Source organism: Myotis daubentonii, chromosome 13, assembly GCF_963259705.1.
Source record: "Myotis daubentonii chromosome 13, mMyoDau2.1, whole genome shotgun sequence".
Taxonomy (NCBI): Eukaryota; Metazoa; Chordata; class Mammalia; order Chiroptera; family Vespertilionidae; genus Myotis; species Myotis daubentonii.
In genome coordinates this window covers 56,694,012-56,721,808 of record NC_081852.1, presented here as the reverse complement: position 1 = coordinate 56,721,808, position 27,797 = coordinate 56,694,012, and the positions used below count along the sequence as shown (strand labels likewise).

The window sequence follows — 27,797 nt, the reverse complement described above, 5'->3', positions numbered from 1 at the left end:
AAGATACAAGAGAGCACCACATTTTTTTTTTAAAAAAAAACATACTTTATTGATTTTTGCAGAGAGGAAGGGAGAGGGATAGAGAGTCAAAAACATTGATCAACTGTCTCCTGCTACTAGGGAAGGGCCCACAACCAAGGTACATGCCCTTGACTGGAATTGAACCTGGAACCCTTCAGTCTGCAGGCCGACACTCTATCCACTGAGCCAAACTGGTTAGGGCAAGAGCACCACATTTTTAACAAGGAAGAAGGGGCTGTAACTGGTTTCCTTTTACAGTGTCACCACTGCAAAAATGGTACCTGCGGAGGAAGACATGTTCAGCGTGAGGCTTGGCAGCTTGGAGAAATGTCCCCTCAGGTGAGTAAACAGCGTTTAGCCGAACCCTGGAGTTCAGACCTTTTTGACTGAAAGGCTCAGCTAAAACCATGCGGAGTCCACGTGGTTCTTACTAAGCAAAACCCCTTAAAGAACACCCTTTCCTCCTGTGGCCTTTTAACAAGCTGAAAGTGAATCAGCGGTGTCAACCACAGATTTTCAAAACCTGTGGCTTTGGGAGGGCCTGGCAATGAAATTGGGGACTGGGGTGCCCCCACCTGCCAAGAGGGGACTTTCCCTAGAGTTCAGAACCTGGGGGATTCTCCATGCATTGCTTCTGGGAAGGGAAAATGTGGCAGCCACTTTGTGAAACAGTCTGGCAGTTCTTCTAAAGGTTAAACATAGTAGTTACCACATAACCTAGCAATTCTGCTCCTCGGTATGTACCCAAGAGAAATGAAAACATATGTCCACACAAAAACTTGTACATAAATGTTCACAGCAGCATTATTCATAATAGCCCCAAAGTGGTAACATCCCTGATGTCCATCAACTGCTGAATGGATAAATAAAAGGTGGTATATCCATATAAGAGAATATTATTTGGCAGTAAAAAGGAATAAAGTACTGATACATGTTACAACATGGATGAACCTTGAACATGTTATGCTATGTGAAAAAAGCCAGTCACAAAGGACCATATATATTGTATGACTCCATTTATATGAAATGTCCAGAATAGGAACATCTATCCAAATAGAAATCAGGTTGCCCAGGGCTGGAGAAAAGGGGTGGGAGGTTATGGGATGATGGCTGATAGGTGTGGGTATTTTAGGAAGGGTGATGACATGTTCTAAAATTGACTTTAGAAATGATTCCACAACTCTGCACATATACTAAAAATCACTGAAGTATATACTTGAAATGGGTGAACACAGGCTATGAAATGTATATCTCCATAGAGATGCTGGGGGGGAAAGACCATGGAGGGAGGTCACTCCTGAAGAGGGTGAAGCCCGCCCAGTTGGGGCAACACCCCACCATGAGATGCAGGACACCTGGCCACCTCCTTTCCTGTGGGCGTCTTTGCTAAAGACGAGCCTCCTCAGGGCTCAGCTTCAGAATGTGGCTGGATTGTAGGTCAGAGGACTGGGGTCCAAGTCCTGGTTGTGCCTCAGGCTCAAGCTCTGCTCTTGAATAAACAAAGTACTGGCACAGCCCCAGTGACCTCTGACCCTTCCAGCACCACGCCCAGGAATCAGGCCTATGACCATGTACTGTCAGCACAGCTAAGTCATGCAGCTCAGCAAGGTCTTCGTATGTGTTTTTGAAAATAGTTTGCAAATACTCTTCCCTCTGGCTTTCCTGGGTGGCCTTGGACACGTTATGTGACTCTGGGAACCCCACTCTTCTCATCTTAACATGAGAGCAGTTGAACGGTGATCGAGTTTCCTTCAGACGCTGACATCTTTTGTTTTGTATCATCCTCTACTAAGGTAGCCTTTTTTCTTGCCATATGGTAAACACTGTTATGTTCTCTCCCTACTCTCACCAAGTAAGATTCCATCCTCTCAGCAAGAGAAGAGCTTGCCACTGGGGGCTAGATCCTCACACAGTCTGTATTCCTCTCAGGCCTCAGTCTCCAAACAAAACAATTTGTATGAATAAATGCACCCAACAGAAATAAACCTGAGAGTTCCTACAGCTACTGCCCAGGTACTTTCCTTCTTGTTTGAGATAAAACAGAGTCTCCAATTGGCCTGTTTCTTGAACCTATGCGTTACAATTGATGTCTTGCTCTGGCCAAGTTGAATTTGGCTTAAGGAAAACGGTGATTGATTTTTCCAAGTAAATTAGATGAATAGATGGAAAAATATAGAGTTGAGAGGAATAGTTGGGTAGATGAATGGCTGCATGGATAAGTGGATAGGTCAGTGGTTAAGTGTATGGAGAGAAAGGGATGAAGGAATGGGTGGGTATAAGGATATGTATGTGGATGGGTGGGTGATTGAATGTATGCATGTATGTTTGCAGAGATAGAGTGATAAGGAAATAGAGAAACAAGATTAGGCGCAATGAATGATACTCACTCAGTCCCATTTTCTCCACTTTGCACTGTGATTTTCGAAGCCCCCAGTTTGTCCTGGAAGATATTTAGCCAATGGTTGTCGGAGAGGAACTTAACCTTCTGGATTTTTCCAAGATTGATGTCCACATCAATGTCACGCACATGTTTTGCATCAGGTTTGAGGGATCCTCTGCAAACATAGACATAAAGTGTTCTATCAGCTGGATAGATGAATTCTAGGGTGTGAGCAACCTGTTGTTACTCCAAACAATGGCTGTTGCTGTTGACGTTCTGCAATTCCCTTGACTGCCTCCATACACACCCAGGGATGTTAAAACACAAAGGTATCTGTGAAGAACACACCTTTAGAATAATACTGGACTCTAGATTTCCACTGTCTTGATAGCTATCTAGAAGGAAGTCAACTACTTGGGTGGCATATTGACTCTTTAATTTCACTGAAGGACTCCTTATCTTTCTTTAAAGATTCATGTGCTCCAGCCGGGGTCATCTGTGGGCATCTCATATGTAGCATAGCAAGTAGTCAAAGAACTTTAACTTAACATGAAAATTATTATGCAAACTTAGTGCAAAAACAGAATCTAATTTTACAGCACAGTTATCCAACGCATTTTTACCAAGAGCCTCATATACCCACAAAAGCTAGGAGCTGAAGTTAACATCACAACAGAAAGCTAGCTTCAGGCTTCACGTGAAACACAGCATGAGTAGGGGATGGAGTGTGTGTGGGATGGGAAGGAGTTGCCATATAAATGTGCCTTGTCTAAGGAGAACATGATATTCATAAAACTACAGCAGGGCCTGGCTGGTGTGGCTCAGTGGTAGAGTGTGGACTCATGAACCAGGAGGTCACAGTTCAATTCCTGGTCAGGGCACATGCCCAGGGTTTGGGTTCGATCCCTAGTAGTGTGTGTGCAGGAGGAAGCTGATCAATGATTCTCTCTCATCATTGATGATTCTCTCTTTTCCTCCCCCTTCCTTTCTCTGAAATAAAATTTTTAAAAATTAAAAAAACAACAAAACCAACCCCACAACTTCAGCAGGAAGGAAGCAGTGATTGGCAATCCAGAAGGAGTCAGCCTTTAATATCGCGAGTGCTTCCTCTCTGGCCTCCCTCCTCTCCTATGGGGTGATTGAATTAGATGCTAAGATTCTTCCTTCTGACATTCTAGGATTCAAAGTTTCCTTTTGGCTAGATGTATGTAGAGGTTTACACCCAATCTTGTATTAATAATCTATTAGGGAACGTATGGTCATTTCGCTTTACTATCAGACTTACCTGAAAATTTCATATTGCTCTGAGTTTCCATTGCTTCCATATAAAGCAACCCTGATGGACCCATTCACTTCCTTTTTTCCAGTGAGTGTGACTGATACCCTGTATCTCCAACCTGTGCAAGAAAAGATACTATCAGTTCAATGAACTCATCTTGTTGGAAAAAAAAAATGACCCATGGGAGCATTCTTGTTCCAAGCTCTGAATCCCCCCAGAGTGGGAGTTAGGCTAGAATATAACGAATGGTTTCCTTCAATGCAGTTGGGGTCCCAGGAATTCTGATGCTAGGTGGGGTGAGAGATTCAGGTGGAAGTACATATTGCAGCTCAGCATAACCTCTTCCCATCCCAGCCAGGTATGTGTTCAATGGATGGAGGGCGGCTGGTTACTATTCCCAGGTACCCAGGTGCCCACCACGAACTGTACCAGAAAGACCACTGGGAGAGAGAGATTGCTGGGCTCCAACATTTGGATAAATCACTTACTGTTGCCTTCTTTGTTTTTATTTTTGTTATTTTCCCATGCCATGGACATATTCTCAGTGAAAAAACAACACAGATAATTTTTAAAAAATGAATAAACCCTTCCTCAGCGCTCTGTCCACCTGCCCTCCATCTCAGGGTCTCCCCAGTCTGGTTGTAGACTTAACCAAGCCCCGCGGGGTGATTTGCTGCCCGGGGACAATGGGCATTGTCGGGAGATGTTCTTGATTGTCACACCCAGGAAACGGGGTGGGTGGGTGCAGGGTCCTGGCTTCTCGCTGGTAGAGGCCACGGATTTTACTAAACATACTGCAATGCACAGGACAGCCCCCCAATCACAAGTGATCCAGTCCCAGATTCTAGTAGAGCTGAGGTTGGGATACCCTGACCTAGAGCTTTTCTCTGAGCATTTACACACACACATATATGACTGTATAAAAAGTTAGGCTTTTGCCTGTATGGTATGGCTCAATTGGTCAGTGTTGACCCATGAATCAGGAGGTCATGGTTTGATTCCTGGTCATGGCACAAGCCTGAGTTTCAGGCTTGATCACCAGTAGGGGGTGTGCCTATCAATGATTCGCTCTCATCATTGATGTTTCTATATTTTCCTCTCTCTCCCTTCCTCTTTGAAATCCCTAAAAATATATAGGCTTTTCCCCTTCTGTAAAGAGTATGCACTGCTCTTCTCTATTCTCTCCATCCATCCCCACGCCAGACTGACTCACCGCCCTTCTCTGTCCTGTCCTGTGCTCCATAAGGTCGGCCCCACCAGGGGTCCTTGCCGCTGGCTTTCCCTTGGGTTCAGCCCATCAGAGGCTTGCAAGGAGGCCAGCAGCAGGAGGAGGGAAATGGAGGTGCTTTCTCCCCTGCAGCCTCCTTGCTCTAGTACCAGGTTCTGGCAGTAGCTGCCTTCACTCCATTCCTGGAGCCCCGTAGCCACTAGATTCTGGGCACCTCAGCATCCCTTGTTTGTTCTTTCAACCCTGTCCACTCCTCCAAGAGCGGGCCCTCCAGTGAGGTCTCCTCATTGAACCACTAGAATGAGCTCGGTCTTCCGCAGAGACCCTGACTGGAACAGGATATATTCCGTGATGGTTTGCGCTTTGCCTTTTTACTTAATATGCCTTAGAGGTTTTCTAGATCCTTCCTTGAATGGTTGCATACAGCATGTGGTTGTTTAACAAGTGTTGGATATTTGTTTTCTCCCCACGTTCTTTTGTATTAAAATCAGTGCTGCGGTGAACACCCTTGAATACCTTCTCCCGCACACATGCAAGTGTTTACCTAAGGTGCGTTCTGACTTAAAGGAATATGCTTGTAAGAGTTTATAGATACCCCTAACTGTTATTGTGTATGCTAGGTGTCCTATTACATGAAATACTGTGTGTAAACAGTGTTCTGTGAAGTGCTGCATAAATGTTTTTCAATGTAAAACTCCCTGGGAAAATAAATGTTCTGTTCAGCCATCATGTAATATTAATTATAACAAACAAATCTTGATGCTTTTACTATCTTTTTTTAAGTGAGAAGCTGGGCAAAATAACACTAAAAAACACAGCATGCTCACGTGTGTGTAAACAGGGGGACTAGCATGGTGGGTAATCACGGGGCGCCTTTGCCCCATCTTGCCTTCTTCTGTTAATGGATCTGTCCTTCCTGCCACAGGGTGGGGTGGACATGTGACCAGCCTGGGCCATTCACGGTCGACCTACTCCACTGGTCAGGATTATTGGTTAAAGGGGTGAATGTGAGAGGCAAGACAAATGCCATTCTACCATCCTTCCATCATCATTTAAGCTGGCTGGTGTTGAGTTTCTATCCATTGCTACCAAAGGTCCTAACTAACAAGGTTGACACAACTTTGAAAATCATTTGCAGCTTTTAAATGGGTACAATGGAAACTTACGAGCAAAGTTACCACTCGCTCCTGTGTTCAGGAAAAACGTTTGTCCCACGGCGCTGGTGTTCCCCTGAAATTGGTCAGCATAGTGCCCCATTTTGGGGCATCCTGTGACTGGACAAGGAAAACAGCCATTCTAGCAGAAAAACAAAAATTTGTCTGTGAGTGGTAGGCCTTTCACTCATTCACTCACTCAATGATCAGTTCATCTTCCCATCCATGCATCCATCCATCCATCCCTCCCTCATCCATTCACTCATCCATCTAATCATCTTCCTATTCATCTATCCCTCTACCCTCCATCCATTCATTAATGCATCCATCTCACCCATGCCGTCCAGGCATCCTTTGAGAATTTTTCAGAATGAAAAGTTGGGGATCTAGGGTAGGCCCCCCGGGTCAGGTCTGGGCCATCTGCCGCCTGCCCACCCCGCTCCCCGGAGGACGAAGGCTCTGCAAGGCTCAGCGTGACCAGCTCCTCCTCTTACTCATCCTGGAGTTACATCTCTGCTCTGTTCCCAGCCACAGGGACAGAACCAACAACCACACAGCCACCCCACCCTCCCCAGGCCCCTGGGGAGACCCACCTCCTGAAACTCCTCGTAGGAGGCACACGGGTAGCCCAGGAAGCCATCTGGGTTGAGGATGCTGCTGGAGTAGTACTTGTGGCTCCTCATGTGATTGCAGAATACAAGGTTTCGGGTTACTGAGGGAGCAAAAGCCACAGGAGCTCTCAGGAGACTCTCACTTTTGAAGCTTGAACATTCTGACCTGAATAAGGAGTCACCTCCTCGTTTCATAGAGGGGAGTCAGCATTTTCGAATCCCTGGGTCACAATTCTAGGTTCCTGTCATTGACTTTGACATACTTTGGGGCAAATAGTTAATTATCAACATTTACAGCACATAGAGATGGTATCTAGGGGCTTCTTTAGTCATGGGGTTTGGCTCTGGTCGCTTACCTCTGCCCCCCATGTGCCCGTGTGCTGAGCAGGGCTAGTTCGGAGCTGGGCACGTGCTGGGGAGGGTCGAGTTCTAACAAGGACCTGTGTCCTATCCTCCAGGGGCTAAGCTTCTCACAGAAGTGAAGGATGAGGGCTGGGGGCCATGGGGAGAGTGAGAAAAATATACACAAAGGAGAGACAGAGAGAGGTGGGGGGAAGAGAGAGCGGGAGAGAGAGAGACAATAACTTTCAAAAGGAATCTTACACCATCAGCCAGTTGTTGAATGTTAAGGCCCAGATTGCTTGGTCTTCTGATTTTTCCTGAGAAACCTGCATCTTCAATTTGACATGACAGTGTTCCATGCTTACATGACAGCAGTGCATTCCCTCTTTAAAACTGGTCCCATGAAGGCCGAGCACCGGCTGCTGTGGGCAGGGCTGGGCCAGAGGGCCCCAGTTTGAGAACCAGGGACCATACCTGCCTGGCCTGTCCCAGGAATGCAGCTTTTCTGTGCCCATGGCCCCAGGCTAAGAATTTCCTCCTCCTTGGTAAGCCTGAGGTCAAAGCAGTGGAGACCAAGGTCCCCTGGGCCCTAGGCCACTGTGTCACTGCATTTTATCTACCACCCTTTTCTTTAAACCCAAGTCATCTTATTTGAAAAACTGTGTTTCTTTTTTTTTTTTTTCTTTCCATTTTTCCAGCTCCTGGGTACAAAACCTCTCATGGTGTGATGCACATTGACTCCAGACATACCTGGGGACCACTTCTGGGAGGTATGGGGGTCCTCTTTGTGCTGGTGGATTAGCTCTGCCTGCCCCAGGGCCCAGCGACTTCATCACCAGACAACACAACCTGTTTCAAACTTAATTGTTTCTTTCACCCAGAATTGCTGCCCTGGGATCCATAATAGAGGGGCAAGTGGATTTAATTGTTCCTCCAGGCCAGGGCCTGGGTGACTGGGAGCCCACACAATAGAGCACATCCTGTGGGCTTCTTCACTGTGAATTGCCTCTTTAATTAAAGCTGGGTTCCTTGCTATTATGTGGGTTCTGCTGGTGGCTTCTGGGAGGAGCAGCCTCATGTGACTCAGTGTTACACAAGCAGGTCTTCCCTGGAGTTACCTGGTGCTGGGCAGAGCGCTCAAAGGCTCCATTGGCTGACGGTGGATGTGGGCTACTGCTTTATCCACTCCGTTCGTTCACATTAAGCACATGGACTAGTCAATGCCACAGAAGGCCTCTCTGCTCAGTGGAGTGGGCTGTACTGAGCGCCTGCTCTGGGCCAGGCCCTGAGCAGGGTACTGGGGTGTCTGGGATGCCCGGGAAACTCCCAGCGGAGACAAATAAACACTAAAATGAAATGATGGCAGACTCAAAGCCTCCATGTACAGGGGGGAGATGAAGCCTGGTCTCCAGGGAGAGGCAACAGGAGAAGAGCAGAGGCCAGACAAGGACAGGTGATGGAGGTGGTGCTGTAAGTCACCTAATTGTAGGGGACTGAGCCTGTCTCTCAAGTAAACATAGACCTCATGCGGATGAAAAAGGGACCACATACTAAACCTGAGAACCTCAGGGGAGGCCTGCATGGTGGCCTTACAAACTCAGAGGCCGAAAGGAACTACCTGACCTTAAAAATTCCTAATTGAAAGTTGGTCATGGAGGGTAGTCCTGTCCCAGGCCTATAGCTTCCTTGACAAAGGTCAATCTTTATTTATTTTTTTAATCCTCACCTGAAAATATGTTCATTGATTTTTAGAGAAAGTGGAAGGGAGAGAGAGAAACATTGATGTGAGAGAGAAACATCAATCAGTTGCCTCCCATATGCTCCATTACCAAAAATCAAACCCAAAACCGTTTTGGTATCTAGGACAAAGCTCCAACCAACTGGGCCATCCAGCCAGGGTGACAAGGAACCTTTACCTTAAGTGAAACTGTTTTCTTTTTGCATCTAAGAAAATGCACCTTTTAAATATCAAAGTAATCCTTTCCAGATCCCTCAGGGCACCCCTTATAAGAGCACCAGACCCCAGAACCCCTCACTGTGACCTTGTTCCCCAAATACCACCTCTATGTGCTGTCCATGTTGATCATTAGCTATCCTGTTCCCACCAATGTAAAAGAATGAGCCTGTATTTTACTGTTCACCGAATTCCAGAGATTTCCAGTTTTACTTTCCTCCCCGTCCCTAATCTACCACCCGTGGATTTCATGGCACCCCTATGTCTGCTCGTTATATTCTAATGTAAAAATAAGCCGCAAAACTACCTGTCTCTGGAGCATGTTCTCAGTCCGTTGAGATTTTGCTGCCCAGCAATTGTCGTCAGTTTGGCTCCAATAAACTCATAAAAATTCTCTACAGGTTTGGAATTTCTGACACTGACATGCACAAGCCTCATCCCCCCTAGACCTCCAGGCCTCCTGCTCCCTGCACGTGCTCCCCAAACCCACAAAGCCTGTCCCCACTCGGTCCTTTTACCAGCTCAGTCCCTTTCCCATTCCAGCACCTGCCCACCCAAAGGGCAAGAAAGTCACAGCCCTTGCAAGTCTTTGTGGGCGCCCTTCAAGGAGCAAGCAGTGTAAGCAGCTGGGGTGGGGGTGGGCACAGCTAGAACTGGTATTTGCCAACATGCCCGTCCAGCTCAGGCCTCAGCATCCTCATAGGGGGGATGACACAGGCTGTGGAATCATGGGTCCCAGGTTTGATTGGGTATGAGATTGGGACTTTGCAGCCAGAAACTGAACTTTAATATAAGGTGGCCTTGGGCAAGTTTGATAACTGTTCAGACCCAGTTTCTTCAGCTGTAAACTGGGGATAAGCAGAGTAATTCCCTCAGGTTGTGACAATGCCTGGGAGAGAATGAGCCGGACATGGAGGCAAATTCACTGCTACCAGGGCCCGGCCATGCATCCTGCCTTCTCCCCCGGGAGGTCACTGCCATCTTGCTTTGCTAATGCACGTACCGTCCCGGAGTCCATTTATATCATCAATGGACGAACGGATAGTTTTCTCACATCCAGGCATTTGCTCTCCTCCATTTGGATAGAAATCCAGATGGCCCACCTTCTGGCTCATTCCAAAACCTGAAACATCAGAAGAGGCAATTAGCAGGGAGGGAAGTGGTCCCCAGGCCAGGTCATGGCCCCAGAGAGCGTCCGACTCCTTCCGACCACAGCGAGAGTCTTCTTGGTGAACTGTCCCCTCAGCACAGCCACCCCACCAGGCTTTGCAAAAGCCTCTCCAAGATGAGCCCATAGCAAGACAAGGAAGGGGGAGTGAGCAGAGGCAGTGAGCATGCCTACATGTGTATTTGCATGAGTGTCTGTCTGTCTGTCTGTCCTGGGGAGGCTGTGACAATACCGATATCCCCTGATACCATTATGCATCATAGACACCTATCAGGACTGGTGCAATTCCCATTCCTTTACTCATTCTGAAATTTTGATTTCTATATTAGAAGGTTATATAGAGATCTCATTGTTGTATTGAGAGCCCAGCATAATGGCTGGACGCTTTGTCTTTTTAAGCACACAGACCCGTGATCACATCCTGGTCCTATTTACACACCCCTCTTCTCAGGCAATTACTAAAGTTTTCAAGCCTCAGGATCCTCAGCTATGAAACAGTAATAATGCCCACTTTCTAGGGTTGTTACCATGATTAATGAGCGAGTATGTACAAAATGTCCAATGCAGCCCATGATAACCATTACTATTATTAAAAACATACCCTTCGTTGGCATGTTTCATGAGGTGTTACATAAGAAAATATTGAAAAAAGAACATTGAGTTTATGTAATATTACTTTTTTACATAATTTTATTTATTTCAAATTTTCATTTCTTTAAGCTAACAACAACTCACCCATTTTATTTTAGAAGCATTAAATAAAGGAATATATTTCATTTCCATTGACACAAACTATAACTAAAGTTTCCACAAAAGAAGTGAGCAAAATATTCAAACATCAACATTTAATTTTGCAAGTATAGGTCAAGCATCTACACTAATAAAAGACAAAGATGCTAGTTGACCGTAACTTTGCTATGCCCAAGCCATGCTCACCAGCCAATCAGAGTGACTATATGTAAATTAACCCAACCAAGATTGCGGCTGGCAGCCATGAAGCTGGAGCCAGCAGGAGGCTTGGTTTCCCCGGCGATGGAGGAAGCCAAGCTTCCCCCCTGCTCTGGCCAGCTGTGGCCTCCACAAAAGGCAACAAAATTTCAAGTATAGATGCTAAATAAATCCCAGATACCTGCTTTCCAGCCAGCCTCCACTGGGAGGTTGGGTGGATGGAGGCTGTGGCCAGCCTGCAAACAGCCATCAGCCCCTCACCCAGGATGGCCACACACTCATGGGGTGAGGGCCCCTGATAGGGGCCTTGGCTAGCCTGCAAACAGCCATCAGCCCCTCACCCAGACTGGCCAGGGAACCCTGCAGGACCCTCCACCCTGAAGAGGGTGTGGCCAGCCTGAAAACGGCCATCAGCCCCTCACCCAGACTGGCCAGGCACCCCAGTGGGGTCCCCTACCCTGAAGGGGCTGTGGCCAGGCTGCAAACAGCTATCAGCCCCTCACCCGGGCTGGCCAGGTACCCCAGCAGGACCCCCACCCTGATCCAGGACACCCTTCAGGGCAAACCAGCCGGCCCCCACCCATGCACCAGGCCTCTATCCTATATAATAAAAGGGCAATATGCAAATTGACCCTAACAGCAGAGCGACTGGAATCACTGGTCACTCTGACACACACTTACCACCAGGGGGCAGATGCTCAATGCAGGAGCTTCCCTCTGGTGGTCAGTGCGCTCCAACGGGGGGACGAGGGGGGAGCATCACTCAGCCTATAGCAGGGCTCACAGCTGCCGAGCCTGCAGGAGCCTCTATGGCAATGGTTCTCAACCTTCCTAATGCCTCGACCCTTTAATACAGTTCCTCATGTTGTGGTGACCCCCAACCATAAAATTATTTTCATTGTTACTTCATAACTGTAATTTTGCTACTGTTATGAATCCTAATATAAATATCTGATATGCAGCATGTATTTTCATTGTCACAAATTGAACACATTAAAGCATAGTGATTAATCACAAAAATAATATGTAATTATATATGTGTTTTTCCGATGCTCTTAGGCGACCCCTGTGAAAGGGTCATTTGACCCCCAAAGTGGTCATGACCCACAGGTTGAGAACCGCTGCTCTACGGCCTCTAAGGGAGGCAGCGCTAAGGAGGAGTGAGCCTGGCTTCTGGCTGGTGAGCACAGCAGAGGCGGCAGAAGCCTCTCCTGCCTCTGCAGCAGCACTGAGGACCCTCAACACCTCCCCTACCCCCTTCCCCACCAGTGCAGGAAAGGATAGTGGAGCCTAGGGAAGGTCACAGGGTTTGAGGACTGAGCAACAGCCTGCCATTGGCTACACCAGTGTGTGTCGGACCTGCCTGGGGCCATAGGCTGATACCACTGGCGCTGGGCTGGCTGTGTATTTGTAGCTGGCACCCACTTTGACTGGTTGGCATCCAAGCTATTCCTGTAGTTAACCATGTTGAATGCCACCCCTGGGCCTACTGCTACCAGTTACAGCCCTGGTCACCAAGAGGTGGAGTGAGGAACTCACCTAGGTTAGGGAATATGGGTGAGGTATCTGTGTGAATCACATCCACAAACATGGCGTCTGACGGGTCCAGCCGCACCTCCTCAGGTGTGCCCTGGAAGCCTGGTTCTGCGGGATCCAGTCCTGAAAGGGGGAGGTGGACAGTGACAAACCAGGTTCCAAGCCCTGGACCCACAGAATCCATGCGGCTTTCTGCCTGAAGCAGGGGCTGTGCCAAGCTCATCATCAAAGAGAAGCAGAGGGTGGGAGGAGCATGGCCCACAGACTCAGTAACCTGTATTCTAGCCCAGGTTCTGCTCAAGGTCAAAGGCATGTCTTCCCTCGGCCTCAGTTTCCTCATCTGGAAAGTGGGAGTAACAGCAACCTACCTTATGGGGCTATTGTGAAAGCCCCACGCAAAGGTATGAGAAAGAACTTTGCAATCTGAAAAAGTCTCCGAAAACATAATCTATGAACCCCCCGTCCTTCCCCCAGTGCCCAGCACACAGCCCTGGGCAAAGGAGACAGCATCACACTGTGTGCACAGGGACAGACACACGGACTCAGCGGTGCCTGTGTCTGTGTCTTGTGTGCCTTCATTTGCCTAGTGATTCATTCATTCATTCTATTATCTACCACGTGCTTCCTGTGACAGGTCTCAGCTACTTTCATTTTCTGCCTGTAGCTGGCACAGCCACGATAATTAATATTTGTGGAACTGATGAATTTGTATTAAAAAACCACTTCACTGTTCAAAAATCTGCCGTACTCTAGCAATAATAATCCTGAAGTCATGAGTTGAATGTGCTAGTTATATATTTCTTTTTTAATAAATGTGTTTTTATTTACAATCCTATATTTTTTGTAATTCACATGAAAGTGTATGGGCAATTATTTTTTAAATCTCAGTCTGGCAGCACCTAAAATCAGTGTCCCTGGAGGACTAGTGGGGGCGCCCTTGGCCATGAGAAGTGCCTGTGTCTGGGCTTCCATTGACTTATAGGCCTGTCCCTGTCACCCCACGCCACCCTCGCACCCCTTACCTGTGATCCTGCCCACGCAGCCCCCCAGCCTCCTGCCCGCCTCAGCAGCTGCGTGCGCGCCCAGGCTGTGGCCAATGATGTGCACGTTCTCCAAGCTGTAGCCCATCTTGGTCTGTGGAAGGATGGAGTGTCAGGGCCCCCAGGCCCTGTGGGGATGCCCTGGCTCCAGGAAGGGAATGGGGAAAGGTCTCCGGAGGAACGACCAGGCTCCGGGACCACCTAGGACAGCGTGACCTGACCGTGGGCCACCGCAGTCTCCAAGTCCCAAGGCTAGGAGGGAGGTTGGGGGTGGGGGAGAGGGAATGTGGGAGGGGGTGGTGACAGTTCTGATCAGCAGCCTCTGTGTCCACTGCAGGCGGCCTGTGGAACCTGGCCAGGTGCTGCCTGCTCCATCCACACCCACCTCGGCCTCGCTCCCCTCCCGCAGGGCCGGGCCTGTCTGGACAGCCTGGGTAGCGGGCCCAGCTCTGGGTGCCCGGGAATAGACTTTCCAGAAGGCGGTAAGGGGCGTTCCCCTTTCTGAGTAAGAAGACCCACCTTCTGGGCTGACCATTCCCATAACAGCCTCCAAGGACGGCTTATTTCAAATGGGGAAACTGAGGCCCAAAGTGGTTCCTTTGCCCCAGGCGCCACTAGGGATCTTCAGGACACTCCAGGAGGGGAAGGCTGCAGTTTCATTCTAGGAAAACGCCCCTCTGTGTGTCCAGGCTTCCAGGCCCAGCCCCTGACCACCAGTCCCCTGACTGCCTCTGGGCGCACGGGGTCTGCCTGCGCCCTCCGGCCCCTCCCCACAGGATGGGGCTCAGGAGGATTTACCGACAGCCCTTGTATTAAGAACGCTGTCTCCGCTCCCACGACTCGAATGTTGTGGACGGCTTGGTTGTACCCTGTCCTGGCCCCACGCCTCCAGTCCACACAGATGCAGTTCACCTTCTCCACCTTAAACATATTCTAGGGAAGAAAAAACAAGAGGGAGAATCCAATGTATTAACAGGCACAGGCCGCACACTCCAGAGACAGGAATTCACAGCCACCAAGCATCTCATTTGTGTCAGAGTTTTCATATTCCTCCCTCTTGTCCTAATCCTCACCACTTCACCAGGCACTCAGTACCTGAACCCCACTTAACAGGTGTGCACACTGAGGCCTGGAATGGAGTAAGTGACTGGCTGAGGGTCTCCCAGATGGTTATTGACACAGCCAGGCACAAAAAGGATCACTTACTACATCAGGGCTTAGCCAACTGTTATGGGAGGGCCAGATCCACCTGCTCATATAAATCAAGTTTTATTGGGACTCAGCCACACCCCTTTGTTTACATATTCTCTCCCCCCTGCTTTGGAGCAACAACAGGGATGAGTGGAAACCATATGACCTGCAAATGCTAAACTATTTACTACTCAGTCCTTTACGGGAAGTTGGCTGCCACTTGTACTAAGTTTGCTGCCACTGTACTGGGTGCTGAAGCCATGGGAGGGCTGCTCTTATGTTCCCAACAATGAGTAGGGGGGAGCTAGAAGGTATTAACAGACAGGATGACATGTAGATGGAGGGAGCTACACCTCTCCCCACATGTGCATCTTTTATATTATGTGGTGTGGCCACCGTGTGCTGCCCAAGCTCAGACTGGTCCCGTGATGGGACCAAGTAACTGTCAGAAAGAGCCACTGCAGAGCCTGTGTTCACTGGAGGATGGCCTGGACTACCCCGGGGAGTGAGGCAGGGAAGAGTGGCCTGAAGGCCACGGCATCGGGATGGACACGGCCCCCTGACTCTCCCAGCTCCACGTTGACATGGCGTCCTTCTGGGACTTGGGGACCCGTGTGAATGCCCAAACCTCCAGAGGAGCAGCCCACCCTTGGGAAGAAGCTGCTTGAGGTCTCCCCAGTGCAGACTAAGCAGAAAGCCATGCCCGTGGGCACCTCTAAAGACTAAAGCTACAGACACAAGGTTGTGGTATTTTATAGACAGGAGACCTGGCTTTGCATTCCCACCTCTGGATTCAAGTATGGGGAAGGGTTGAACTTTTCCTGCCCTAATTTCCTCATCTGTAAAATGGGAACAATAACGCTACTGTTCTCACGTTATTGGGGCGGGGGGGGGAGTCAAATGAGACAAAGACTATGAAATAATGATCACAGTGTCAGGCTCAGAGGAAGTCCTAAGAAAATGGATGGGATGAAAATATTCATCCCTAACATTCCTGATGCCTTCAGAACTGGCCCATCCAATACTGTGGCCACTGGCCCCGGGTGGCTATTTACAATGAATGAAAGTCCATAGAATTTAACAGTCAAGTCTTTGGTCACACTCCCCGCATTTCAGGTGTGGGGTGAGCACAGGGGAGCAGTGGCTCCTGGTTGGGACATGACGCCATGGAGCCTTTCCGCCCTCACAGAGAGCTCTGGGGGACAGCAGGGTCTCAGGGGCCACGTTTACGTGGGTTTCTAATGTCACATGGGGGCTGTACATAAACCACCCGAGACCAATGCCAGGGAATTTGCTGACGCCTCTGCTTCTGGGTCCTTTGGATTGGGCTCTGGGTCTCTTTGGTCTCCAGAGGAGAGGACGGGCTACAGGTCAGGGGGTCGGGGAACTTGACAGTGGACGCTCCGGAGGACCCAGGGTTTCCTCGGAGTTTTGAGGAAGGAGCATCTGTCCCTGGACAGTCTGCGTTCCCAGTCTCAGGGCAGTGACCTGGAAAGTGTTTGAATCTGGGTACTGGGTGCTGGTCTCAGCGGGGAGTGGCCGGGGGCAGGGCCCTACCTGGCACATGTCCGTCAGCCATCTGTCCTCCCCCTTCTCTATGAAGCCGTGGATGATGAAGCGCGTCTTGCGGTCCAGTTGGAAGTTTGAAGCGTTCACGGTGGCCAGGTCCGTGGAGGAGATCCGCTGGTTAAAGTGAAAAGGTGAATTGGGACGTTGGCCTTTCCAAGCCAATGGCCTGTGAGAGCCAGATCCAGGGAGACTGGGTCACGGGATCAGCTCCCAGGAAGTTGGGTGGGGCTAGACCAGGAGTTCCTGTCCTGGGCTTTGAGGACAGGATTCACAAGGTCCACGTTCATGGACTTCCTAGCATTTCTGTTAATTATGAAATTGGCAACAAGCCACCGTCATTGTAACAGCACTCTGTCACCAATGGGAGCCACAGGTATTTTTGTGTCACAGGACAGTGGTCGCAGATGTCTTAAAAATCAGTTATTTTCATTACTATTTGTAGGGGCCATAGTTAGACCAAATTGCGGATCTTGTTATTTAGTGAGATAATAACAAAGCAGCACAGATATGACTGTGACATGTATTTATCATTTCAAAAGTTCTGATAACTGTTTTTCAATATAATTGGTTTCCTTTGTAATCCAATGTGTTTTATTTTGCATTTAAATACATCATCCTGAGAAGGGACCCTTCGGCTTCCCCAAATGGTGGAAGATGTTTCTAGAACAGAAAGAGAGAAGGACCCCAGGCCAGAAGCACAGAAAGGAGGGGAGATGCAGGTCAGTGGAGCCCTGAGGGGCATCTCAAGCTTGTAGCACTTAAGAACAGACACCTACATACCAAGTGCCCTTTCACCAGCCCCCTGGGCAACTCGCCTGAGGAATGATCAGAAGATAAAAAAAGCTCAACCACCAGTCCAACTAGGCTCCCAGCTGGGGATTCTAAGATGGGAGTTTGTTACCTACAATCCCAGGGCAGCTGGCCTCAGGGATCGATGGCCAGTCACGAGCTCTCCAAACTGTCAGGGGTGGCGCTGTGAGCAGCTGAGCTCTGAGCACATTCTTCCTGGTCACTTCAAAGCACCTGGAAGAGCCTGTCCTGCCTCCACCCGCAGGCCTTCTGGGGACTGGAGGTCACTCCCAGGGTCCTTTTTGCTTTTGTGGTTAGATGGCCACTCTCACTCTGGATGGAGTGGCTCCATGGTTAGAGCATTGGCCCATGCACCAAAGGGTCAGGGAATTGATTCCTGGTCAAAGGCTTGCACCTGGGTTGCAGGTTTGATCCCAAGCTCCAGTTGGGCGCATATGGGAGGCAACCAATCAATGTGTCTCTCTCACATCATTGTATCTCTCTGTCTCTCTGTCTCTGTCTCTGCCTCTCTCTCTCTCTCTCTCTCTCTCTCTCTCTCTCTCTCTCTCTCCCCTTCCCTCCATCCCTCCCTTCCACTCTCTAAAAAGGAATGGAAAAAATATCCTCTGGTGAGGCTTAACAACAACAACAACAAGTCCCTCTCCCACACCTGTCTTCTGGCTCATCAGGAAGGACTGACACCCCCACCCTCATTCCCTGAGCGGCTTCTCTCCTCCCACCCCCAGTGCAGGAGAAGATGGACACACCAGGCCTGGATTCCCCATAAATGCTGCTCCTACCCGCTTCCTCCCAGGATCGGGGGTCAGTGCCAGGAAGGCCTGTGCACAGTGTGTGGAATGTGGGCGTTTCTGGGCCCGGCACCCATAGACCTCATCAGGGGTTCCCGATCCTGAGAGCTAAGGTGGCTGCCAGTGGAGAGGGAGCATCGCCCAGACCGCCCCAAGGCCCTGCCTTTTCCTTAGAGAACCACATGCAGACGCCAGTGTGGGCGCCACACTCCACCCGCCCTGCAGTCCCGTCAGGACCCTCTTACTTGGAAGCTGTTGGGATTCTCATTTGTGTAGAGAAGAAATCGGGTGTCCACGTCCTTGGGGGGCCAGGGGAATAGCTTCAGGGGCCGCTCTGAGATCCCTGTCCACGGCTTCTCATCGGAGAAGCAGCCAAAAGGTTGATAGCAGACCTCCTTTCCTGGGGCAGAAAGAGCAGCACACAGGACACTGTGAGTTCAGAAAAGGAGCAACCTCGCATCAGCTACACAGGAGGCGTTTCAGGGTGCAACCCGGGCTGGCGAGGCCAATGCTGGGCTCCACCTGCTGTCAGTGCTCCCCAAATTCCACGGAGACAAAGAATCGCCTGTGCACATTCCCAGCGCCTCCCTGGGCGATTCTGATTCTCAGGGAGGGCAGGGGGACCCCGGGAAGTGCTTGCTTCATGCTGTTTTCACCCTGATCATCAGGCCAGAGGGGGATTGGCTGAGCTTCCTGGCAACCTTCTGCCTTAAAACTACCTCTTCCGGGAGAGCCCAGACGGCCCTTTACATGCCATCACCCGGCATCAGGTGTGACAGCGCCTGCGATTCTGTAGCTCAGAGATGCTGCTGGATGGATCCTGACGCTGGCGCCACACCCAGCACAGCTGCCGATCCTGGGTGCGGTCCAATCCCCTTGTCTTCCTGTCACCCCTTGATGCACATTGTCCCCCAATTATTCTTTGCCATTTCAGGTTTTCCCTGTTGTTCTCAGAAAAGGTACATTTCTTAAGGCCAGGGATGACTGAGTTTTGCTTCATTCTGTATACAGTAGGGGCTCAATAAATACCACTGATCATCCAAATAACCCCGTCCAAATCTGAGAGTCCTCTAGTGTACAGCACAAGCATTTTCACAGAGAGCGCCCACTGAGGGCGCATGCTCAAATCCAGAGCATTTCAATGGCTCCTCTCCGTTAGGCTTCCTCAACTCCGAAGCTGATGGTGCCAGAGGTTGGCCATTCACTCAAACACTGACAATAGTCATCAGTTTTTACCACCTGAAGCGAGAGTAGACTGTTTACTCTGTGCCAGATACCACACCAGCACTTCACCAGCATTATTCCCTTTAAGCCTCAAAATAGCCCATGATAAGGAATTACTTCCATTTTACAGATGGGAAAACCAAGGCACAGAGAGACAAAGTAAGCTGCCCAAGGGCACAGCCAATGTGAGGTGTGGTGGGAGGCCATGGTGGAGCTGCCTGGAAATTGGAAGCGAGCCAGGGGAGCCAGGGGAGCAGAGGCTGGGCAAAGAGGGAGCCACAGGAAAAGGGCGAGGAGAGCGCCGGGGGTGACCTCTGTGGGACGCCCACATTTAGGGCAGGAGGAGGCAGAGGAGGAGCAAAGGAGACCAAAAGGCCAGAGGAGCAGCCAGGCCCGGGTGGGCTCTGCTCTCCGGAGTCAGGCCAAGCTGCATGGCCAAGATGGAAGGGAGGCCAAGAGTGGGCTGGGCGAGGTGAGGAGGAAAGGAGGACTCGTGGTGCAGAAGGAAGCCCAGCAGAAGGGAGGACGGAGGAAAGACTCAGAATGGAGCTGGAGAGACAGAGGTGGCAACAGCGAGAGGAGTGATGGGGAGGGAGGGACAGTTCTCCACGGGACACATCCATGTAGCCTAGGCTGCAGAAACACACTTGTTCACTAAAGGGACTGAGGGACTTGGGGGCCTGTCGAGAGCACCCTTCCCCAACTCCGCTGCCCAACAGCCTAAGACTTGGGTCACCCCATCACAGCCAGTTGCTGGAGGAAAAGGGCGGGTGGGTCCCCAGGGTCTTCTGTGTCCAAGATGTTGCCCTGTGTTTGCTATAGTGTCAACACTCCCCCAATGGTGGCAATTGTTGTTTTTGTTGAAATAATGATAACGCTGTTCATTATGATGATAATGATGATGAGGCCTCTAGCTGCCCCTCCCAGAGGCCAGACCAGACATGGTCCCTTCCTCCCCATGGGGATGAGACAGCACCCTCACCTCTGACGGTGGCCAGCAGGAGGAGGCCGACGATCCAGGAGGGCAGCATCTACATGGATGAAAACAGACAGTGGGGACCATCGCCCAACCCAGACAGGGCAGGGGGCCTGGAGCCCAGGGAAGCCTGGTGCCTGGGTCCCATCGGGCTGTCCCTCCAGGCGGGGATCCTGAGGCTGAGGCCCCCCCACACAGGGAGAGGGCAGCACCTCTGTGGATCCTGGATGCAGGATCCTCCCAGCACAGTGGCTGCTCCCTCTGGGCCATGTCCCTCTGGCTGCACAACCCTGCCAAGTGCCCTGCCCGGGCAGAGCCATGACTTACTGTGAGACACCTGTGCTCCACTCAGCCTCAGTGTGGCTGTGGCCTTTTATAAACAGGCTTTGTCCGTTGGACCTTAGAGGAAAGCACCGGAAGATGGATAAGTGTCCTTTGCACCAAGAGTATTATAAACACATACAGTCAGCTGAGCGGGGAGCAGTGCTATTTAAAGTGAGATCAGAGGGGAAAAAAACAGACTTTGGGGACAGATGTTATATTGGAAGTCAGCAAGCTGAACAGAGGACACCTTAATCAATAATTCAAATTTGGAGTCTTTATTGCGCCGGCAGTCTCAGATGAGTTATCTCCAGAGTCTGAGCAAATTAATATGGAGGAAGCTTTCCCTTGATACCTTCCCAGTTCCTTTGTCTCCTAAATATGGGGTTTCTGGACCTTTTGCCGGCTTTACAAAGAGCCCTATGTAGTGGGAGATATTTTGCAGGAAGCTTGTAGCCTTGAGCACAGTACCATTTAGATAACTCAAACACACCTGGCCTGGCAGTTACCAGGGATGGCAGCAGAGCGGCTTGCAAGGCCAGGTAATTGAGCTTCTTTTCCGTATTATTTGAGCAAGCGTGTTTACAGAACCAAGAATAGCGGAGTTAATTCATAGAACAAAGGACCATCTACGTTTAGTGGAAATTTTCAAATAGCAGTTTTTGGAACATCGAGGTTGTGGGAGCAAGATGGAGTGCCTATGCTTCACAGGAAAGGACCCCATTAATCTGAATCTACAGGTTCAGCTGCCAAAAAATTGTGTTTCCGAGGTGAGAACAGGAAACACCAAGCCTCCTGTTCAGAATCCCTTTGTAACAGGAGCCCAAGCCCGTCTTGGTGCCTGTAGGTGTTGGCAGGAATGGGGTCTGCAGGTTTGCTGTTCCCAGGAGGCACCTGGGTATGAGGACACGCGTCTCCTCTTCTCCAGTGTGGGCTGGGTGGAGAGCTGCCGCCAAAGGACCTGGACAGAGAACAAAAGCAAAGGCAACCCTTTGTTGAGCAAGAAAGAGTCAAACAAACTCTGTTTACTGAGATAGCTCTGTTTGGAAACCATATAGTCTATTTCCAAATAATTTCTGAGCTGTGTTGACTGTACTTTGACCTGGAGATAAGAAGGTGGAGGTGGCCTGGCCTGTCTCTTCCAGCATCGGGGATCAAGCCTGCAACCCGGGCATGTGCCCTGACCTGGAATCAAACCATGACTTCCTGGTTCATAGGTCCATGCTCAACCACTGAGCCACAGCGGCCAGGCAGAGTTTCTCTCTGTTGCTCACTGAGTTCCAGGCGCACAAGCCAGGCTGTCCTTGTGTAAAGTTTTTAAAACGCCCACCCCGAGGTCTTTGCATATTGTTTCCTCTTCCCAACACATACCACCCCCACTCTCTTCTGACCTAAGTCAAAGTGTCCCCCTCCTCCAAGAAGCCTTCCTCACTGCCCAGAGTGGGACCAGGTCTTCCTTTATATTCTAACTAGGGGCCCGGTGCACGAAATTCGTGCACTGGGTGTGTAGTTGAGGGGGGAGTGTCCCTCAGCCCAGCCTGCCCCCTCTAACATACTGGGAGCCCTCAGGCATTGACCCCCATCACCCTCCAATCGCAGGATCGGCCCCTTGCCCAGGCCTGATGCCTCTGACAGAGGTGTCAGGCCTGGGCAGGGGACCCTCATTTCCCCCCATCACTGGTTCTGCCCCCAGCCCAGGCCTGATGCCTCTGGCCCAGGCATCAGGCCTGGGCAGGGGACCCCCAGACCCCTCCGATTGCTGGCTCTGCCCCTTGCCCAGGCCTGATGCCTCAGCCAGAGGTGGAGACCCCCATCACCCTCCGATCGCCTGATCGGCTCCTTGCCCAGGACTGACGCCTCCACCAGAGGTGTCAGGCTTGGACAGGGGACCCCCATCTCCCCCTGATCACTGGCTCTGGCCCCCGCCCAGGCCTGAAGCCTCTGGCCCAGGAATCATGCCTGGGCAGGGGACCCCCATCTCCCTCTGATCGCTTGCTCCACCCCCCGCCCAAGCCTGACGCCTCTGACCCAGGCTTCAGGCCTGGGCAGGGGGACCATCATATCCCCCCAATCCCCGGCTCCGCCCCCTGCCCAGGCCTGTTGCCTCGGCCAGAGGAGTTGACCCTCATCACCCTCCGATCACCAATCACCAGATCGGCCCCTTGACCAGGCCTGAGGCCTCCGGCAGAGGTGTCAGGCCTGGGCAGGGGACCCCCAGCTCCCCGCGGTTGCAGGCTCCGCCCCTGCCCAGGCCTAACGCCTCTGGCTGAGGCATCCGGCTCAGGCAGCGGGGACCCGCAGCTGCAGCGGCCCCGCGATTGTGGGCTCCACTTTAGGCCCAGGCAAGGGACCCCTAGTTCCTGAGACTGCCAGGTTCAACCGTGCCCAGCTCCCATCGCTGGCTCCACCCCTACTTCCTGCTATCACTGGCCAGGGTGGCAAAGGCACCTGATTCTCCGATCATGGCTGGCCTTTGCCCTGCCCCCCAGCTCTTAGCTCCCCCCTGGGTTTCTGATCACTGTCAGTGGCAGGGGGCTTCTTCCTGCTTTCCCTTTCGCCTCCCTGCATTGTGCCTACATATGCAAATTAACCTCCATCTTGTTGGCAGTTAACTGCCAATCTTAGTTGGCAGTTAACTGCCAATCATAGTTGGCAGTTAATTTGCATATAGCCCTGATTAGCCAATGAAAAGGGTATCATCGTACGCCAATTACCGTTTTTCTCTTTTATTAGTGTAGATCATATTCTATTTTCCTTCCATGGAACATATCCCAGCTGGTAATCATATGTCAGTGCCTGTTTGTTTATACCTTGCCTTGTGGTAGGGTCGTTGTGTGGATGGTCATTTCTGTGTGGCCAGAGTCTAGCACAGCCCCTGGCAGGTACCTTGATCACTGTTGGATCAGGCATTGCTGAAGCAAAGGATAGGACCTTGGAAGGTAATGACTCATGGGCTGGTGAGCTGGGTAACTTCTAGATCTTTTCTGCCTCCCCGTCCCTTGCCTGTGGCTGGGAGGATGCTTCTGTGGCCTCCCTTGCCCTTGCCCTTGGCCCTCTGGTTGGGTTAATCCAATGGGTGGCGCCTAAGGGAGGAAGGGTTAGAGTATTTCTACCCAGGCTCCCTCCCATCTGTGCTGGGGTTGGGCAACATTGCACTTCTGTCCTGAGGACTGCAGCTCCCCTCAAGCAGCTCCCTCCCATGGCCCCAGCTCCTTCCATGTTCCTATGACAGCTCCCTCCCTCCCTCCGGGCTTCAGGCCACCAGGATGTCAGAGCTTCCAGCTGCTGCTGAGTCCTCTCCACCTCTGTAACGAGTCCCTTTGAGCGGGCCATCTCTTTGCCTCTGAGGCCCCTCACAGGTGCAGCTGGACACTGGACCCCTCTCACCTCCTGAGGGAGGATGTGGTTCAGAGGCCTGGGGTCCATCTGGGGGATAAGGTAGGCTCTGGGCACCTTTCTTTCCTCACTCCATAATGAGGATGTCAGTCCTTATCAGGGAAGGGTTCAGAATTGTGTAGTTGTTGGGTTTCTGGTTTTGCAGCCCACACTAGTAGCAGCCAACCTATTCTGTGGTTTGGTTGTAGTTTTTGCCAAAGGTTTAGAACATTATCTTCAAATAGTCAGTGGGTCCCATCACCCATGCCCACCTGGTTCCCGCCACAGATTAGTCCAGGAATCAGGGAACTGCTAGCCCAGTGATGGCGAACCTTTTAAGCTTGGCCTGTCAGCATTTTGAAAAACCCTAACTTAACTCTGGTGCCGTGTCACATGTAGAAATTTTTTGATATTTGCAACCATAGTAAAACAAAGATTTATATTTTTTATATTTATGTTATATATTTAAATGCCACTTAACACAGAAAAAATCAACCAAAAATATGAGTTTGTGTGTCACCTCTGACACGCGTGTCATAGGTTCACCATCACTGTGCTAGCCTCAGTGACATTTCATCTGGTCAGCAGCCACCAGCTCCTTCTTGGGTCCTCCCAGGGCAGGGATGTTCACCAGGCTCCCTGGATCCCTGTGTCCCTGGGTGGAAACCAGGAGTCAGATCTTCGATGAGAAAAAATGAATTTTGATGAGAAAAAGAAGTTATATCTTGATTTTCACTGAGTGAAACTTAGGCTTGCTTTCATGAATGTAGGGAACACACCACAGCCATACCTGTCACCTTAGACCAGTGGAAATCTCACAGCTCCTCACACTCATGACATACGTTACAAACAGCTGGAGATGATGCTACTGCGATCACTACTCTGCCATGATTGGGATTCTTAGAACCACCACACTGTCGGACACGCTGCTGTTCAATACAGGCATGAAGGAATGTGCTATTGCACAAATGGATTATTTTCACTATTTGGTTACCATTTCAATATCATTCGTTTCCTCTGTCAGCTCCTGTATTTTATTTTACATTTAAAAGCATTATTCTGAGAAGAGGGCTACGTTTTTCCCCAGGCAGCCAGGGAGCTCATGGCACAGAAATGGTTAAGACCCTTGTCCAGGGAAACCACCAAGGAGGAGTGTAAAGAGTGAGTGTCATACAAGCCAGAACAACCGCCCAAACCCCACGGCACCTGGGATTGCAGTCTACCTGATTATTCAAAACAGTGTGATAGAAAAATGCTGCTGTGGAAAATATGATACAGTACAGGCAAAACACAGGCATAATAACAGCAAACCTATGTGTGCACACACACACAAATCCTATTTTTTTTAAAGGGTGGGTAGAGGGAGCTAAACCATAATGCCAACAATGGTTATTTAGATGATGGTGCTATCTGTTGAGAGCCCCCTGCCAGGAAAGACAAATGAGCGTGCTTCTTAAAATCTTAACAAAAGGAAAATAAACAATCCAATCAAAAAATGGGCAAAGGACCTAAATAGACTCCTTTCAAAAGAGGACATTCAGAAAGCCAAGACACATATGAAAACATGCTCAAAGTCACTAATCATCCGAGAGATGCAAATCAAAACAACAATGAGGTACCATCTCACACCTGTCAGACTGGCTATCATCAACAAATCAACAAACGACAAGTGCTGGAGAGGATATGGAGAAAAAGGAACACTTGTGCACTGCTGGTGGGAATGCAGACTGGTGCAGCCACTATGGAAGACAGTATGGAGTTTCCTCAAAAAACTGAAAATGAAACTTCCATTTGACCCTGTGATCCCACTTCTAGGAATATATCCCAAGAAACCAGAAACACCAATCAGAAAGGACATATGCACCCCTATGTTCATAGCAGCACAATTCACCATAGCTAAGATCTGGAAACAGCCTAAGTGCCCATCAGTAGATGAATGGATTAGAAAACTGTGGTACATCTACACGATGGAATACTATGCTGCTCTAAAAAGGAAGGAACTCTTACCATTTGCAACGTCATGGATGGAACTGGAGAGCATTATGCTAAGTGAAATAAGCCAGTGAATGAAGGAAAAATACTACATGATCTCACTCATTTGTGGATAATAGAGACCATTATAAACTTTTGAACAATAATAGATACAGAGGCAGAGCTGCCTCAAACAGATTGTCAAACTGCAGCGGGAAGGCCGGGGAGGGTTGGGGGGCAGGAGGTAGGGGGTAAGAGATCAACCAAAGGACTAGTATGCATGCATATAAGCATAACCAATGGACATAGGACACTGGGGGATAGGGGAGGCTAGGGGATTGTCAAGGGCGGGGGGAAAAATGGACACATATGTAATACCCTTTGTAATAATTTAAGCAATAAAAAAAACATATATATTGTCAGCTGAACACAAGGTGACTGGCAGATCCGAGCCTTGGTTACACATCTAACCGAGGGGGCGATGTGTTCTCAGTATTGACTCTTATCTTACAGCCCAGGTGCTGCGGACTGGGTTTTTGAGATGTAGATCCAGCCAAGCACAAGGAACAAATAGGACTCTCCTCCCTCTGACTGGCCCTGCTCTGTGGGAGGTGCCCTGAGGGGAGCCACGTCCTCGGGTTCCTGATTGCTCCTCACTCCCACCAGCCAGGCCACCCAGAACTGAAGAAACTTCCTGGTATTTGGGTATAAATTAAACACGTGGTTCCCGTGCTGGGTCCCCTGTCTGTCCCTCCATCAGAGGGCAGAAGCCCACCCGGTCCCAGCTTCTTCTATTTTTGTGTCTTGTCTCTTTGATTCATTTCTCAATCCCAATCGTCTCTACTCAAAGAACCAGTTCATTTCTCTTTTGGCGCTGGTCGCGGGAAGAGAGGACGTACCCCCATAGCTATTGGTAATTTTTACACAGGCAACAGCCATCGTTAACATAATCAGAAAGAAATGTTATTTTAAGTCCTTATTTGAGCTTGACTTGTGTAGCTCCGTGGTTGAGCATGAACCTATGAACCAGAAGGTCACAGTTTGATTCCCTGTTAGGGCACATGCCTGGGTTGCAGGCTCCATCCCCACTAGAGGGCGTGCAGGAGGGAGACAATATGTGATTTTCTCTCCCTTTCCCATCCTCTCTGAAATGAAAAAAATATATTTTAAAAAAGAATCCTAATTTGGATTGATTGGGAGATATTTTAATCTTTTAGAGATTGTACCTTTGCAGAAAAAAAAGTCACATCTCTGCACAAGGTAGCTGGCACTCTCTTCAAAGGGCGAGGGCAAGGCTCAGGGAGTAGTTGGGATATTTTCCAGTTTCCAGAAGCCCTGGGAGCGTGACCCACAAAGTCCCAGAAGAGAAGCCAGGAGACAGACCCCTCACCTGCCTGGGCGGGAGCAGTGAGCCTGCCGTCCGGCCTCTCAGACACGAACCACGGGAGGTGTAGCTGGCTGGTCCCCCCCCCAAACCACAGAGTTTGGGGATCACTGCTCTGGGCTCAAGCTCACTGAGATCTTTGCCCTTGAAATTAAGGGGACCCACGACCACAGCGGTTCCCCGAAACTGCCCTCGTGCTAACCTCACCCACGGGATCACATCATGCATCAAAATGTAAGCTCCCACTAATTCATCTGATACCAATCTTTACAAAATGGCTCCTGGCCCGGCAGGAGTGGCTCATCTGGTTGAGTGTCATCCCCTGCACCAAGAGGTCTCCGGTTCAATTCCTGGTCAGGGCACATGCCCAGCTTGCAGGCTCAACCCCCAGTAGGGGGTGTGTAGGAGGCAGCCAATTGGTGTTGCTATTTCTCTCTCTCCTCCTCTCCCTTCCTCTCTTTCTAAACAAAACAATAAGATATTTTAAAAAAATACAGTAATAAATAAGAAAATAAAAAATGGCTCCT

General features: G+C 50.0%; 1 protein-coding gene across 2 annotated transcripts; it reads right to left on the bottom strand.

Moving 5' to 3' along the window:
• Nucleotides 1-21: 21 nt before the first annotated feature.
• On the bottom strand, nucleotides 22-20,635 carry LOC132214373 (pancreatic lipase-related protein 2-like). Of its 2 annotated transcripts, none has more exons than XM_059661539.1 (13): nucleotides 20,432-20,552; nucleotides 20,226-20,274; nucleotides 18,265-18,419; nucleotides 16,410-16,535; nucleotides 14,460-14,594; nucleotides 13,644-13,755; nucleotides 12,625-12,744; nucleotides 9,973-10,092; nucleotides 6,656-6,774; nucleotides 6,075-6,204; nucleotides 3,687-3,798; nucleotides 2,409-2,576; nucleotides 22-302 (listed from the first exon to the last, which is right to left on the bottom strand). In XM_059661539.1, exons 1-13 carry the CDS (start codon nucleotides 20,537-20,539, stop codon nucleotides 239-241), a joined length of 1,518 nt encoding a protein of 505 aa, XP_059517522.1. In that variant the 5' UTR covers nucleotides 20,540-20,552; the 3' UTR covers nucleotides 22-238. The 2 variants fall into 2 exon arrangements, with proteins under 2 accessions (XP_059517522.1, XP_059517524.1); XM_059661541.1 differs by having other exon boundaries at nucleotides 23-302; nucleotides 20,547-20,635.
• Nucleotides 20,636-27,797: the final 7,162 nt, after the last annotated feature.

Bases quoted from the DNA above. Each gene is read 5' to 3' on its own strand.
- LOC132214373 (XM_059661539.1), bottom strand. From the start codon at position 20,539: ATGGCTCTGCCCGGGCAGGGCACTTGGCAGGGTTGTGCAGCCAGAGGG. The intron at 20,275-20,431 runs GTGCTGCCCTCT...TCATCCATGTAG, and splicing joins TGCATCCAGGATCCACAGAG to ATGCTGCCCTCCTGGATCGT. The intron at 3,799-6,074 runs GTAAGTTTCCAT...TTTCTTGCACAG, and splicing joins AGCGAGTGGTAACTTTGCTC to GTTGGAGATACAGGGTATCA.